The sequence below is a fragment of the Glycine soja genome, chromosome 9, assembly GCF_004193775.1.
Source record: "Glycine soja cultivar W05 chromosome 9, ASM419377v2, whole genome shotgun sequence".
Lineage (NCBI taxonomy): Eukaryota > Viridiplantae > Streptophyta > Magnoliopsida > Fabales > Fabaceae > Glycine > Glycine soja.
In genome coordinates, this window is record NC_041010.1 from 46,702,382 (window position 1) to 46,719,695 (window position 17,314).

General features: G+C 31.5%; 2 protein-coding genes across 2 annotated transcripts; one reads left to right on the forward strand and one right to left on the reverse strand.

The window, feature by feature from the left end:
* Nucleotides 1–1,056: 1,056 nt before the first annotated feature.
* On the reverse strand, nt 1,057–3,182 carry LOC114425292 (NADH dehydrogenase [ubiquinone] 1 alpha subcomplex subunit 1-like). The gene is made up of 3 exons (XM_028392160.1): nt 3,022–3,182; nt 2,852–2,942; nt 1,057–1,387 (listed from the first exon to the last, which is right to left on the reverse strand). Exons 1-2 carry the CDS (start codon nt 3,127–3,129, stop codon nt 2,856–2,858), a joined length of 195 nt encoding a protein of 64 aa, XP_028247961.1. The 5' UTR covers nt 3,130–3,182; the 3' UTR covers nt 1,057–1,387; nt 2,852–2,855.
* Nucleotides 3,183–8,111: 4,929 nt separating this feature from the next.
* Nucleotides 8,112–15,326, forward strand: LOC114425293 (KH domain-containing protein At2g38610). The gene is made up of 7 exons (XM_028392161.1): nt 8,112–8,397; nt 8,588–8,676; nt 9,803–9,954; nt 12,853–12,969; nt 13,105–13,221; nt 13,354–13,497; nt 14,513–15,326. The coding sequence occupies exons 1-7, from the start codon at nt 8,318–8,320 to the stop codon at nt 14,657–14,659; spliced, it is 846 nt and encodes a 281-aa protein (XP_028247962.1). The 5' UTR covers nt 8,112–8,317; the 3' UTR covers nt 14,660–15,326.
* The last annotated feature ends 1,988 nt before the right edge of the window (nt 15,327–17,314 follow it).

Consider the following 17,314-nt stretch of genomic DNA (forward strand, 5'->3'; position numbering starts at 1 on the left):
AGCCACTCACAAGGAAACAGAAGACAGGCAGAAAGAAAAATGAATATAGTAATAATGTTCCTAAATTTCCCAAGAAAAATGTGGCTTGAAATGATACGAGATCTCCTCACCTTGTTTACATGCCCCAGCATGTGTCATATTCAGGAGATTTTTATGTTATTACACGGCAATTTTTGGTCCTGTTACTTGTTATAATGAAGGAACTTTGAACAGGTAAAATGTCGATAGCAACATTAGAAGATACCAAACACGTATTTATTTATTTTCAGTTGATCAGGATACCTGCTTTTATTTTCCTAGCTCAATCTGTTAAAATTTGCAGAAATAGTTTCCAAATTCTTTGAAAACTTGTACAGATTATTAAACAACTATGCTGTAAATTCAGAGAATTCAGGCATCACTTCACTTTTCAGGTTAAAAAACAATTAGACCAAACGTGATAATATTGGTTAAGAAATACGTTTTAATAAATTTATGTTCGATACCAGCACTAAATGGATTTTTTTTTCTCTTCTGAGTTAATTTCACTTTTCAAATGAGACTTATAATCAATTTTAAACCGATTTTAAGAGTCAAACCAGTTCTCTGAGCTTTTTTTTTTTTTTTTTACACCCCTATCTCTCTCTATCCCCGTTCCCTCCCTCAGAACATAAGTTTCATTTTAGACGAGAAATCAATTTAAGCTTAAGATCAATAAATCTTGACCTTAGCATTTAATCTTTGAAATTAATATTATCTTACCAGTTGTCCTTATAAACACTGCTCTTGCCAAAACAAAAAACGAAATTGGTTTAACAGTTTCTACGAAGTCTTGAAAGTTGAAAATCTTGTGTCAATGAAGCAGTGAAGCCACGTTGACATTCTCATGGAGTCCAGAGTCAGTTCTTTTCTTCCAAGAGAATCAAATCCTCCTGTAAAACTACTACATTACAAGGCTCAAGAGGTTTTACATTGCCCATCTATAATCACAGCGTTGTGTATGCATAACATCGTGGCATTTATTATATACGAAATAACTAATACAAGGTGCCATGATAGCCTTTTTCTGTTTTCAGCTTTCTCTTCAAATGTTGTGAATGCTTACGCCACTTTTATATTATTCACCAAACATTGACGTCAACTAGCACGATTTGTTGTGACTAGTTAAGCACAAAATGGTCAGATTATAGAAGGCAACAAACATCACAGAACTACTTAGTTTTAGACAAGCCAAGCTTAGCGAAAGTAATTGCGATTGGAACATAGATATATTTATAAATCTTATGTTGAATTGCATACAAGAAAACAGACGGAATTTGATTCTTGTGATTAACCCTGCTTCCCTAGAACACAGTCGTAAATCCAGGTGAGCAGTTTATTTTCTTCACAATGTCATTGGCAAAACAACCTGCATGTTCCAGAACAAATATTATGGTTTCTACTCTATATATCAAAAACATTAAATACAAAGCAGAGCAAATCTAAACAATAATAAAGGAGGATATTCTTGATGGTGAACATATAGTGCATTTTGGGTTAAATCTTGCAAAAGCAACCAAAGTCTTCTACAAAACTGAGTTTCCTGGCAAAATTTCCATATGCAAACATACTTTTGGGGGTAACCAAGCATGACACCAAAGTGAGTTTAATCTCCAGAGTTTGGAGTTCCCCCGCCATCAAACCAAACATAGGAGCTAAAATCCCCAAGAAAGCATACACATTTGAATAGCCATAGAGCCATAACCTCAGAGATACTCGTACAAACTTCTAAAACACTAATTTTCTCTTTTGATTTAAGATTTACATCTTTATGTTAATTTCATGTTTTACTGAGGCCTGTGTCACATCCTAGAATTTAAAAAAGAAATTGACTTCTCTTTAAGCTACGTCAGGATTGATGGAAAGAAACGAAATGGAATAAAACCTTCATTCCATTGTTTAGATACGTTATGGTGAAATGAAATGAAATACAATTATTGTTCCATCTCATTCCTCCCAGATTAAAAAGGAAAAAATTGATCAAAACAGATCAAGAAAAAAAATGGAGGAAAATAATAGAATAGGCTCATGTTTGAATAAACTTTTCCATAAACACTTGAAGGAGAAAAACATAAGGAAAATGAAAATAAGCTTCTTCCATAAGAAAATTTTAACTTGTGAATAACTTAATTTTAGCTTATGGGAGAAATCTCCTTCATTTAGCTTATCCAAAAGCTGATTTTAACTTATGCATAAGCTAATTGTAGCTTATAAGAGAAGCTTATTTCATTTTACCGTCTTGATTTCTTCTCCTATAAGTGTTTATTGATAGATTTATTCAAACAGGACCTAGAATTGAATAGGTTCCACTAGTTTCCACTTTCCATTATATTCCATCCTCATTTACCCATATCAATCCAAACAATGAAACATAATATCATTATATTTCATTCCCCTCCATTCCATCATCTTCCATCAATCCTAAAGTACTAAATAAAAAAGACTTTAAAAAACAAAGAGGGGAGTAAAGTTATAACTATTGATTGAAAAATTCACAGAATGCATGGACATAATTGAAAAATCGTCACAGAATACAAGGGGGGAGTAAAGTTATAACTATTGATTGAAAAATTATTGAATTAGTAAAATCTCAACGATAAATTTTCAAGCAAACAATCCTAATTCCATTCTTGTCTTCCAAAACCAACTCTTCAAATCAGAGGAACCAAACAATCTAAATCGTTTTGCATGACAGCAACACAAAAACTCTAAAATTAAACAATTATTTTGTCCCGATCTAGTTACTCGATAAAACACAAGGCATAATAGAATGTATTTGGTAGAAACCCTAGCTAGGGTTGTGCGGAAGCGAAAAAACGAGAGCGGAACTCACGATGTTAATTGGAGGGAGAGGCTTGCTCGACAAGCTTCTTGTCCCTTCGTTCCATGGCCACGTCCCACATATCGTTCCCGATGTGCTTAGGCTGAAACGATTATGGCATCATTCACAAAGATCCAATCAAAGAAAGAAAAAAGCAAAAAGAAAGAGTGAGATTAGATTACTCTGCCATGCGCGGATTTGTGAATGTAATACTGAGCGTTTCCCATGACGCAGAGCATTCCCGCTATGATTCCCAGCGGCAGCACCGCTTCCATCCATCTCAAGTTCATCTTCCTTTCTTCTTCTTCCAACTCTCTCTCTCTCTTCTCTTCACTCTTTGCCTTTTCTTATTATTGGGCCTCATCCATCACAAAAGCCCACCTTTTCTTTTCTTACTCAATGGGCCGGCCTGTCCCATCCGCTCCTTCTTTCACCTGTTAGAAATATTTTAATAAAAAGATTATTTTTATTCACACTATTATTTAATTAATAATTACCTTAAAAGTAAGTTATGCATAATAGTATTAGTACTAAAATCAATTGTGTAGCTTTGACCCATGTGGTTGAATGGACTAAATTAGGCTGGAAGCATTCCAAAATTGTGGGCAATCAGTTGAGAGAGATAATTGCATAAAAACTTAAATATTTTGTTCCGTAGAGAGAAGAAAAATAGAGAAAATGAAAATAAAATAGAAAGTGAAAAATGTTTGCTTGAAGAAAAAAAAAAGATGAAAAGGAATATAGAGAGATAAATGAGAAATATAATAGAAAAATTTATGCATGTGAAACTCACTCATTTTTTAATTCCCTCCTCCCTAATTTTGTACACTAAACATATTTAATTATTTTCATCTCCTCTATTTCTCCTCTTTCCCCTCCATCCAAACAAGTTGAAAGTGAGAATATTCAGAGTTATTTGAGTGCAATTTTTAGGCAATTACTTATGATATGGCATGCACCATGACTGTCTCAAAAAAGGAAAGCAAGGATAATTATTTTTAGGAAAAATACTTGATGTTGGTGTTTCATAGAAACATAAATAGGAGAATTCCTAATGTAAACTAGCTTCCTAACCAAATCAATACAAATGATTTATTTAGTCATTTATTTTCTTTTATCTCTTTATCTAAAATCAATTCTTTACATTTTTATAGCCTTCCATTTACCATTTGTAAAACTTCCAAACCGCATTTCAATTAGGAGTAATGTAACAGATATTCCTAGTCATACAAATGTCAAAAAACTCCAAAAATATTTGAAAAATTGATTAAGAAACAAAGTCTGTCTTTCACACGACTAATCCAGTTGCATTTGGGATTAACATAAGTTTTTTATGGGTTGGGCTCCTCTTCAGTGACCGAAAATGATATGTGTATGTGACTTTCTGTCTCCTATTAATAATTTCCAATACCAAAGGAAAAAAAAAATCATTTTATGTGACTGAAAGACTTAATTGCACATGCAAATTATTATTGCCTAGGACAAATTTTTATTGATTAATAATATAATCTTTTTAACCAACAATATAAGTTTCTTTAGTATAATATAAACTTCTTTACACACTTCAAGCAAACAATTTTTTAAAAAGAAAAATGATTATGTACTGTAATTTTTACTCAGTCGTCCTAATATAATTGATTATATAAGATAAATTTATTAAATTTTAAAATAATTATTTTAAAGTAATTCAAATAATAAATTATGATTAAATAATAATATAAATTTTTTACCCTGAGTGTATATATGTTTATAATTATTAATAAATACATAATAGCTAAAAAGGAAAATTATGAGAGAATAGTTTCAAAATCTTTTCCTCTCATGTCTTCATGACATATACTATTTAATATTTTAGGTTTTACTGGCTGGTTAATTTCTTCCAGTACTGATGGTACTGCTGAGTGCTGACCATAGCCACTTTTAATTTGGAAAGACATGACCTGTCCGAATCTTGTCAGACTCGAGTGAAGGCAAACTTTGTTTAGACACTTTTTCTTGAATCATCCTATTATTTTGGAAACAAAGTCTATTGTTAGTTGGAATCATTGTTTTCCTCTTCTATCTTTTTAATCCAAGCCCAATCCATCTTTCTCGTTTACTTTGATAACATGTAAATTATATTTCTTTCACTTGACCAAGTTTATGCTTAATTTGTCAAACAAATAACTTAATAAATAACATAATAAAGCAACAAAAAAAAAATTTAAAGTCACAGAAAAAACATTTATTTCTCTAATATTTATGTGTCAATTTGCCTGGTGAGATTGGGACCAATGGACCATCCTCTCCCTACTGCTATTTATTACCAAAAATGAAAAAAAAAATTCATTTCTCTTTAAGTAAAAATCCAAATAAAGAAAATAATATTTTTTCCCTCCATTCAGCTAGCCTTCTTAAGAAAAATACTATTCTGATTTTTTTTTCCTTTATTTTGTTTTCTTCCTTATGGAGAAAGACTGAAAATACACACATGACCTGTAGGAGGAAGGAATCAAAGCCAATGACAAAGAGCAAAAGAAAACGCTGTATTTTTCTATTTTTTTTTTGCATAAAACATCTTAGGATTCTTCTCCTACGGCCAACTCAGTCAGAGGCAGTGAAGCATCAGTTAAAATAATGGCCCACCATGCATTGTCTTCTTGTGGTTGTGGACACTTCTATCGTTTACAAGACACACCCCTTTTTTCCCTACTCTGCCCCTACCATCTTTTGTTTTATCTTTAATATTAAAAAAAAAACTTATTAGACTTGCCTCACTTTTTGTCCCCATTGATCTTAATTAGGTAATTAGTAACTGTATTAATTCATGAGAGAAAAAAATAGAAAATATTTATTAGTGAGCTTGGTGGGAAAGAAATAAGAATTGGATTTGGAAGGGGTTTTAAAGTCCTTGAATTAGTTATGCGTCAAATTTAGAGGTCCATAGGTAACTTTATGCGTTTTATTTTATTTTATTAATGCTGGGTGTGTTGATAGGTTTATGTATCCTTATCACATACGACATCTAGAGAAATAAATGCAAAATTATCAAAAGAATGAAAAAAGGTAGGTAAATAGGATCGGAATTGGTATCGATTTAGGAGGGATTTACTCAAACAAAAGTAATATGGGAGCACTCATACTGCCTAATAATTTAATGTGAATTATGACATGAAGCTCATCGTAGAAGCGAGTCAAAAGGTTGTTGACAACCCTTCCAAGACCTAAAAAAATTGAAGCAAAAAATAAGGGTAATTAGATTGTTCTCGAAGACCTATATATATTTACAGGCTTGCCAAACAAAAAATAAAAATAACCAATTTATTAAAAAGAAGAAGAGAAAGACAGAATGCAAGGATTGGCAATTGGTGCCATAAAATAAAAAATTAATAAAATGGAATGGTTTGGAGTGAATAGAGACAAATAGACAATGTATTCCATTCCACACCATCCTCGTTCCTCATAGGGTCAAGTAATAGTATGGAGCAAAGAAAGATTGGTTCTAACAACACCGAATAGGGTTATAGGTAGGTGCAAATGCATTATGCAATGTAAAGTCAAAATTAATGAAACCGTTGCTGTCTTTTGAGAATTATTAGCAACCTTGTATGGGTGATATTAAATTAATAATCACATTTTCGTATAGCAAAAACCGATAATTTGAAAAAAGAAGAAAAAAAATGAGCTGAGAAAATAAGAAGGGTGTTGAATCAAAATTTGAGAGGGAACAGAATCCGACCGCAATTCAATGATAGCATTATTCAACTCAAGAACAAGAATTTTGTAACATTATTCAAATGTGACTAATATAATAATAATGTGGAAAAATATAAGGATTGACGTTGAACCTTCAAAACGACGTAGTTGTATGTATGTTGTGTATGGTGAGGTAGATTTGTAAGAGAGTGTACAGTGTTAGGGTCCAGCTAAGACCGCGTTGGCAAACATCATTGATTTTTCTGATTTTCCCCAAAGCCTTTAGAAATAATATATACACACAGTATAGTATTTGCATACACACACATCTGATTTATTTGATTACAACCTATGATTCTCTGCATGCCTAACACGCGTCTCCACCTGTTGTACCCTATACCCTTTACATTGTAGCACTCATCAAATCAAACATACGTTACCTTAATCCACTTGAGCACTTCACCATTATTATTACTTTTTGAGAAAATAGGGTTTTTTTTATGGAGAAAATAAGTTACACAGGATATTATTTTAACATAATAAGATAAATTTATTAATTTTTATAATAATTAATTTAAAAAATATATTAATAATAATTTATTATTGAATAACAATATAAAATTATTTTATATACTTAATACATTGATTATTAAACTCTTATTTTTTTAATAACACCTATTACTATTACTAAAGGCATAAAATTAACTCATACAATATTATTGTAATTTACTCAATTATATCATGTTAGTTGTATTTGATTCGAATAAAATTATTTATTATAAGCAAATGTGGTCAAAAAAAGAAAAAATAGACTAGTCATTGATATTATAAAATATACAAGTATTTAATTATAAATTATTATGTATAATAAATTTATTAAATTTTATAATAACTGTGTTAAAAAGTCATATTGTTTATGTTTTTATATATAAGACTTAATTATTTAATTTATCAAGATTGATGAAAATAATTAATTTAGTTAATAATAATAAATTTATTATAAATTTATAACATTTTTTAAAATTATTATTATCTTAAATTTGTATGATTGATTCGTACACTCTTTTTCTTATTTTAATAAAGAATATTTATAATATAAAAATAATTAATAAAAAATATTATAAATTAAATTTTATAAAAATGAATAAATATTATTTTAAATTTAGATCTTATTATAAAGGCTGAATTAAAGTTATATCAATTATAATTTTTTATTGAGCTTATAAAACTGTTTAACACTTTACTATGGAACTGCATGACGGTTATACATTCTGAAAAAACACTTCACTTCCGTTCCTCGGGCACTGAATTTTTTTTTTACTACAAAAAACAAAATCTAGAAACTTTTACTGCGTAAACTTTTGCTGATACTGTTGTTTCCATATAAAGATCCCCTTCCATATCAGTACACTGTCTTCTACTTTTTTATTTTATTTTTTTATTTTGTTGTTTTACAAGGCAGCCTGTGGACAAGGAAAATATATTATTATAGAAAAAAAGGGCAAAAAAGGAGAAATATTAAGACTAATATATATAGAGAGAGAGAAAAAAGGAAATAAATAAATAATTATTTGTTGCTTCCTTTTGTGTAAAAATTCAGAGAGAACTGTCCACTCTTTTTCGTTTTTCTCCTTATTACAGACCCCCCTTAATTGATGGTGCTCTGTATCCCCTTTTTCTTCTGCAAGAACTACACCAACTAAAACCTTCTTTTTCAACTTTTTTTTTTTTGGTTTGTTTTTCTTCTTCTTCTCCTTCTTCCAATCCTTAAGGAAAAAAGAAACTAAAGAAAAAAAGTGAGCCATGTCAGGCTTGTATAATCCCAACTTCTCTCCTGCTAGAGCTGCTTCTCCTCAGATTAGGAGCAATCCAGAAGTGGACAGGTGAGTTGGTTTCTCTTTCTTGTGATGTTTTTTTTTTAGATCAAAACTGAAAAAAAGAAAAAGGACACAATCTTGGACTCTTGGTGAAACACCCTTTGGATTTGGCCATGTCTGTTTGATTTGTTTTAGATGAATTTGTGTGCTTTTGATTCATAAAAGAAAAGGGTGGGTTTTTTTTTTTTTTTTGCAGCCAGTACCTATCAGAGTTGCTGGCAGAACATCAGAAGCTTGGACCCTTCATGCAAGTGCTTCCCATATGCAGCCGCCTCCTAAATCAAGGTCTAGCTCTTCCTGTTTGTGGATCTCTATCACGTCTTGTTTTTGCTCTCTTGTTGTTTATGGAAGCATGCTTGGTGTGTGTGTGTGGCAGATCGTGTCACAAAGCTTTTATCTGTGTCAATAGTCTTGGACAATGACACTAACTATAGTGTTAATCGTGCATTGATTCCTCTTCTTGCCATCCATCATCATTGTGGTGGCACCATTCCCTTCACGCCTCACTTGATGCTGATGTTTTTTTCATAAGGGGAAATGCAAATTGAACTATTTTTTTTTGTATGTATCACCTATTGGATGGTGTCTGACTGTTAGATGAAATGTACCTTCACAGTGTTAACCTTATGCTACCGGCGATGAATTTGATGGTGAGATATGATGTGTCTGTGATTTTCGTAGTCCTGAATGGTATTTACTCGTGGGATTAGTTATATTTGAACAGATTGTGATTTTGAGGACTTATGAAAAATCCTATCCTTTCAAAGCATGTACTCTTGAAGGTGTTCTCAATGTAAGGCATTGAATATGCCTGATTTGAAGTGTTTGGACTTTGAAAAATAGCTTGGTTTGTTATTAACATGTAGAATGCTGGTGCCATTAACATTGGGACTGTTGACTTCAGTAGACCTTCATCCACTCAGAAATTTAGGGCCTGTCTATTTGCTCCCTTTTATCAATGATCAAGTAGATAGTCTCATATAAGATTGCAAAAAAGCCAGGCTTTCTATCTGCTGTAGTGTCTGATAATATAGGGACTTCTCCGTAAATACTTATAGGAGAAGAAAATAGAAAGGTAAAATGAATTCCATAAACTAAAATAAACTTATGCACTTCAACTTTTAGAGAAGTTCTATAAAAGTTAAGTGCATAAGTTGATTTTAGCTTGTGACTGGTGAGAGAAGCTCAATTCATTTTACCTTCTTATTTTTTTCTCCTATAAGTGTTTATGGAGAAGTTTAACCAAACAAGACATTTGTTTGATATAGTTTATTATCACATGATGCTCACATGTGAATGATATATTTTCTGAGATAATTAATCACTCTTGATTACTCTTTAAAAATATCCTTCTCCATTCATTTCTTATGATTTTCAATGGTTTCTCATTTCAATGTTTCTTTATGTGCAGAAATATTAAGAGTTTCTGGAATGTTGTCCAATCAAGGTTTTGGTGACTTTGATAGACTGCGACATAGAAGCCCTAGTCCTATGGCTTCTTCAAACCTTATGTCCAATGTAAGTGGGACAGGGTTGGGTGGATGGAATAGTCTTCAGCAAGAGGTGACTGCTTTTAGATTATTAATTGTTGCATCTGAACTTTATATCCTTAATTTTTTGTTATATTTTTTGAGTATATCATTTGTATGTGTAGATGCACATTCAACTACCATGTTGTAGTAGTTGTTATAAATGGCTACTATGCTTGTCTAGTCTAATTCCTAACATTGGATTATCTTTTTAAAAATTTATGATCTATTCCTTGTATTCAGCATCAATAACAACCAAGCCTTATTCCTGCTAAGTGGCCTTAACTGCATGGATTATATGTTGCTGTAACTCTCAAACTTTTGTCAAGCCTCATGTACCCTAAATCCTTGTCTTAACTCTTTAATAATAATAATAATAATAGTATTAAACTAATAATACAGTACCATAAGACAAGGTTTAAGGCCACAACACTTGCAAGATCTTCTCTTTTGTTCTTCAAAGCAGTTTCTTGAAAAACAGGTGTGACATGAGATGGGTTGCTTGACTGCATAGTCTGAAATAGTGGAAAATATTGAAAGTCAAGGAATGCTAAATTACAGGATAGTTGGCACTACTGAAGTTTAAACCCGTACATTTGTTAGAAATTTCAAATATAAGAATAAAACTTAAAATATGCATGATAAAAGTGTGTGTATACATGTGTGAGTCTTATTTTGATCAAAAGATATATTTTGTTAGATAAGAGTACAAGAGTAGAGGAAAAGATATCCTCCTAAAAGAGACCCAAAAAGGCCAAAGAAATAGTTTCATTTAAGCTCTGTCTTGGCATATCCACCAAAGGTGCACTCCGTTAAAATATCCATCAGCTGAGCACTAGAAAAAAATTAAGAAAATCTCTTTATCCAATAAAATATGCCAATGCAAGTAGGCTGTGAACTTTTTTAGCATTTCTCTCCATCCATAGGCACAAAATAGCCGTAAATGTTTCATGTTGTCAAAGACCTTTGCCCTCTCAATATCTCCCAAGACTCTAAAATGAGAAAAAGCAAATGCTTTAAACTCGTGTACAATCCCAACATTCACCAAAAATACCAAAAAGCTTATACCACAAATAACCCCACAGAAATAGAAGTCTAATTTTCTCATAGTAAGAGTAATGTATAACGTGGACTTATACAAAATAGAGGATTCAGCTTCAAAAAGGACATAGATTTCCAAGGTGATAACAAGAAAAAAGCTGTCTGTTTAGAGATTGGTTGAGGAATTGAGAGTAAGATTTACAGGTAAAGATTCCAAAGGGTTCTAAAGAACAAATTCTTCTATCTCTAGACTCTAGCAAAGAAGTTTAACAAATAGGCCCAACAAACCAATAGGTGCTTCATTCTCCACATTGAGGCTTGTGTTTGGGTAAACAAGTTAATTAAGTGCTTATCATGTAAGTGCTTATGTATAAGTTGTTTGTGTAATTGAAGAGGAAGTAGAGTTAAACTATTTTCATATAAGTTATAAGTTATTTTCATATAATATCTTGGATAACTTATTGAAATAAGCTAAAAATAACTTGAGGACATTTCATTATCTGTTTTTATAAGTTCTTGTAAACAAGTGCTTATGTCATAAGATATGCCCATATAATTGTAAATAAGCTCTTCCAAATGCAACCTTACTCTATCATAGAGATTTTAAAAAGAAAAAAAAACAGAAAGAAAATTCCCATATAAAAACTGAGGCATCCAATCATTGATGAGATCCAAGTCAAAGATCTGTCTTATATATTGGCATTAGCTTATTTTTCAACATTTCATGTGCCAATATTTTACGGTAGTCATGTCACTCACATCTATACCTACTTTGTCCCATGATGATAGTGTTTTGTCATTTAATGATGGTCTTCTTGTCTTAGGTGTTTGTACATGTCTATCTATATTACATATCAACAGTTTTTATGTTTTCTCTTGTAAACTTGAAAAGTATTGTATTTTTATGATATGCTGTGGATGTCTCTATTTTTTGGAATTAGTTGTTCATGATAACACACTAGACAAGGCATATACTTGCATAAAAACTGGGATAAAAGTTTTTACATGATGCAAAGATTGGAAGAAACATATACAAGTGAAAGGATGCTTGATACAAAAGCTTAGACTCTGTTTGAATAAGATTCAAGCAAACTAAGGGATCGAGTCTTCTCTTCAACCAAGAATTTTGTACTGCTAGTGCTAACAATTTCATGAAGTCAATGAATGCCTTCCCTGTGCAAATAAAATAATATAAGCCATGATACAACAACAAAAAATGCCTTGTTCCCACTAGGTGAGGTCACCTACATGAATCACACAATATCATTGGGTTCAGTTAAAGACTAAATTATCAACAATATCATTTACCATGAGATCCCGCTAAACAATTTATTTCTTGGTGTCCTTCTCCCCCCTTTCACTGGGCTAAAATCCATTCAATTTACACTACTCAATTGTATTTCCACTGACCTTCTTTACATGTGTCCAAATTGCCTTAACTAATTTTCGGTCATCTTTTCCTCATTTAGTGTCACACCAATATCTCTTTGGATACAATAATTTCATATCTTGTCCTTTCTTGTGTGGTCACACATCTATCTTAACATTCTTGTTTCTGCTACTCCCATCTTAACATAAGCCATGATTGGCAACATAAAATCTGATTGGTGGTGTACTAGTGTTATTATCCTTTAAAAGTAAAGTTGCTGACTATCTGGCTTGCAGAGTGATAGTTGCCTCTTCCAGTGCCTTTCTGCATATTGATATGTTTCCCTCTCTCATTCATTTCAAACTTATAGAATTTCCTGATTTGCTAATTCCTGGGATTGAAATGCTAGTTGCTCTTTGATTTGTGTTTTTTATAACAAAAGATTTTATCAATTGTTCTTGTTGTTTACCATTGTTATTTATAACTTCTATATATTAACATTACTTTCTCTGCAAAAAGCAGAGATTATGTGGAGCCCCTGGAATGACAATGGACTGGCAAAGTGCACCTGCAAGTCCTAGTTCGTTCACTGTTAAGAGAATCTTGCGCTTGGAAATTCCAGTAGATACATATCCCAATGTAAGCTTTTCTACCAATATCTCTTATATAAGTCATCTTTGATAACTTAATCAGACAGCTATTTTTCAACTTTTCTGGAACCGAAAGCTCCATCAACTATAAGTAATAAAACTATGTTGCTCTTTATTGCATCAGTTCAATTTTGTTGGAAGACTTCTGGGGCCTAGAGGAAATTCTTTGAAACGGGTTGAAGCTACAACTGGTTGTCGTGTGTATATTAGAGGAAAAGGGTCGATAAAGGATCCAGACAAGGTAATGAAGACAACCATAATTTTCCAGGTCTTATTTGCAAATTGCCTAAAATCTATGGTGCATCCATGAATGATCTGTATACTCATTCATACTTTTATCAACTGAGACTATTATTGATTTTTCAATTTGAAGGAAGAGAAATTACGAGGAAGACCGGGCTATGAGCATCTCAATGAACCACTGCACATTTTGATTGAGGCTGATTTACCTGCTAATGTTGTTGACATAAGGCTCAGGCAGGCTCAGGAAATTATTGAAGAACTGCTCAAGCCTGTGGTATGCTCATTCACCCTATATCTTTCTCTGTGATGCAGGCAGATTGTACTAGCTGCTGTTCAAATTCACTTTTCTGAACAGAGAACATAAAGAGGCAATTCAATATAAAAATGCATCTTATCTTTACTCTTCTTAACTTGTAATTAGATAGTTATTATCTTTGGATATGCCACCATTTACTTATTTGAAGTGATGAAGAGCAGTATACGTGCCTGAGTAAAGTAGATGATTAGGTAACAATTGATCTATGAAGCCTACATATTTAATACAACACAAGTACAATACAATATGGATACGGGGATATGGGAAATTCATAAGAATTCAAGATAGGTTATGGCCTAGATAGATTAATGTAAATTTATTTTTAAAAAATGATTTTACATTAGACAAAATGTATTTGTAAAGAGATATTGATCACTTCCCATTCATGCATAACATATTTGTAGATTATCACAATTTGCAAAAAGATGGTTTGTGATCTTAACAAAAAAGTGTAGCTACATATCTTCCCATTGTCTATGTCAAAGTTTCCTTCCTTTGTAAACAATGATTACAACAACATGGATCATATGGCATCATTAAGCTTAGTCAAAGACTGAGTGATCCATGTGTTTTATTGCCAAGTTTTATGTTGGTTGCCAAAACCCTCCACCTTAATCCAGATAAGTGTGCCTTGCACTTCACAAGAGTCAAATTCATGTTGGTTGACTTAATAGGATTCTGTTGAAAAATTGATTATTTGCATCTTGCCTTTCCTTGTTTCCTAAAGTATTCCTATTGAAATTAGTCTAAACTCTAAAGGACACTCTCCACATGTGGAAAACATCTTAAAATACTGTACAAATTAATCATTTCACTAGTTCTAACTTTGTACATCAATGTTTTTCTCTGCACAACCATTTTATTTATCCATGAAAGTCAATAACAAGGAAATTTTCCATAAGGTAACCAATTTGCTGATTCATCTCAGTATATAATTTTTCTTTTTGTGTTGGATTCAACGTTTGATATGCAGGATGAGTCACAGGACTACATCAAGAGGCAGCAATTGCGTGAACTTGCTTTGCTGAATTCAAATTTCAGAGAAGAGAGTCCTGGACCAAGTGGTAGTGTGTCCCCATTCAACTCTAGTGGAATGAAACGTGCAAAGACGGGTCGCTGAGTTGTTCTTGATTGATGGTGTAGATGATGAGTATTGTGGTCCTCCAGCCATTGATTGCTGGGAATATCTTCCAGTACATGATGTCTCATTCAATGCAAGCTATAAAAGAATAGGCTAACAATTCTTGCTGGTTAGCACTCTGGTGGTTTTTCCTTCCCCTTTGTCCCTACCTTTTTCTTCTTGAACAGACAGGAGACAAAGCTGGAATGAAGAATTTTTAAAAGAGAAAAAAATTATATAGTTGGGGTATTGAGAATAGGTTTGTTCAAACCAACCCTTTTTTTTTCTTCCCCTTGCAAACTTAATACATTCATTGGATTTATTCATGTGTCAGTTACTTTTTGAGAAGTGTGGAATATATACATGTGATGGTTGGTGGTGATGAAGTTTTAGGTCCTAAGACAATGCAGTGTTTATTGGCATGTGACATTGTCAAAGTCTCATGGTATTTTAATATTTATTATAAGTTAGCATAGGCTGGATTCTTTTTAGTTGTTTGTCACAGGCATTTGTATTCTCTTCGGAGGACTATGCACTGTAATTGGAATGATGCATGTCAGATAAACTTCTTACCATGTACCATTAAAGAACAAATGTGGTATTTGTTTATATAGAATGGTACATATAAATCTTATGCAAATTGTTTGATTTTTGCCACCCTATTGAATGCAGATGGACAGTGATATTTTTTTTTGTTCCTTTTTATTGTTTTGTTAAAACTTTAGTAACATTAAACAGAAGTCACAGGCTCACATCACAATAGAGCCTGAAAATGGATACTGGATTGACCTACTAAGAAATGTGTGGATTTTTGCACATCCGTTGAAGCTCAACTGAGGGATATTTTGAAGGGACTGAAACCTCACTTGGAGCATTAATAGCGACTTGTATTAACAGAATTTGTGGGTCATGGAATTGTATTTTTTTTTTTTTAATGAAAGAGTTGTCTTTTAATTTGTTCTTTTCTTACGGTAGTGATATTCGTAGGTCTAATTCCGAATCTAAAATATAATTAATTTGTGTTTCGTTATAAATTATAAAAATATTTTTTAAATAAAATTGTTTTTTAACTTATTTAGATGCAACAATCTTGAATTTATTTTTATAAAATTACTCCCGCATCTCAAGAGATGAACATGATAAAAAAATATATAACAAGTAATAATATTTGTCATTTCAAATTTTTTAAAAGGATAATTTTGTACAAATATTATAATGTATTTATGTTAGTTCACGAATAAAATAGTTGAAAAATGTGGAGAGGAAAAATGGGTATCCCAAATATTATAATTATAATTTTACTTTGTTTTTTTTTTTCAATTCAGAGTTATTGTTTTCTTAAATGCATTGATCAAGCAAACTTGGGGTTTGTTTGAAAAACAATAGTTTAAAAGGATGATTTTTGGTATGTTTTGGTACGAGGCAACAAGTATCTTTTAAGAAAATTAAACAATACTTTATGAGTTATATAAGATCATTTTAGAACTTCTTTTCTAACTATTTAACTTAGTTAGATCCTCAAAGTTTGATATGATAATCACTATTTAAATGTCAATAATAATGTAATTATTTTATATATTTATAATTTTTGTATTAACTTACTAATGAAATTATGAGTAAATTTTCCGTATTAGAAAATAAATGATGAATCGAGGAGAAGCTAATTCTATTTTAAACAATAAACAAAATTTATACATATCTCAAACAGCCATAAAAAGTAGGATCTTTCTTGAAGAAAATTTCACCCTAAGTTGGTAGTAAATATAACATTGTGCTAAACAATACTGACACCAAAACTATGTCATCAGAGTCTTCGAGTAAAGTTATCGTTTGTTGGGGAAAATCTCTTGTGTTCTGTATCTTATTTCTAAATATATCTTATGTGAAGAGTCCTCATCTGGTACGTGAGAACATTTAAATCATCTGCTCCTGTCCATGTGCAACCGTTACAATCATCAGTCACAATAGACACATACACAAACAAGGTTGCAGAGTTTCTCACCACAAAAAACTATGAAATGAAGCACCCAGAGAAGGAGCTCATGATCATGGAGAAGACAAGAAAAAGTGATAAAATTGTTAAGTTTGTAGTCATCCAGTTCTTATAAAATTTGTAAGATATTTTTAGTTAGTTTCTTGAATCCAAAGTAAGAAGAAATAAAATCAAATTCTCCCCCTAAATCAAGGAATTAGATGGACACTGAGCTTGTTTTCGGAGGATAAGTTGCAATAATAAAAATAAAAGACTAATTCAATTATGGGTTATTCACATATTAACGAGTTAATGACTCATTAATACTAACCTGGAACATCTAGAAATATTCTTGAATGACTCAGTATTTCTTCAAACTCCTAGACAGTTTCCTTGATTGTGTATTTCTGAAACCGAATTAAAATAATATATCATATTAAGGATATATTTCTTGAAACTAGCTCAAAGTCGAAAAATAAGTTAAAGGTTAACTAATTAACTTATTAAATTATAAGTGATAAAATTACTTGTTGAAGTAATTTAAAAGTATAAAATAATTGAAAAACAATAAAAGTATAATTTATTTTTAAAAAATCAGTTGATAAATATATTAAAGGATAAAAAAAGAAAATATAAAAAATTATAAGCCAGCGCGTTAAAAAATACTAGTGTTTAAAAAAATC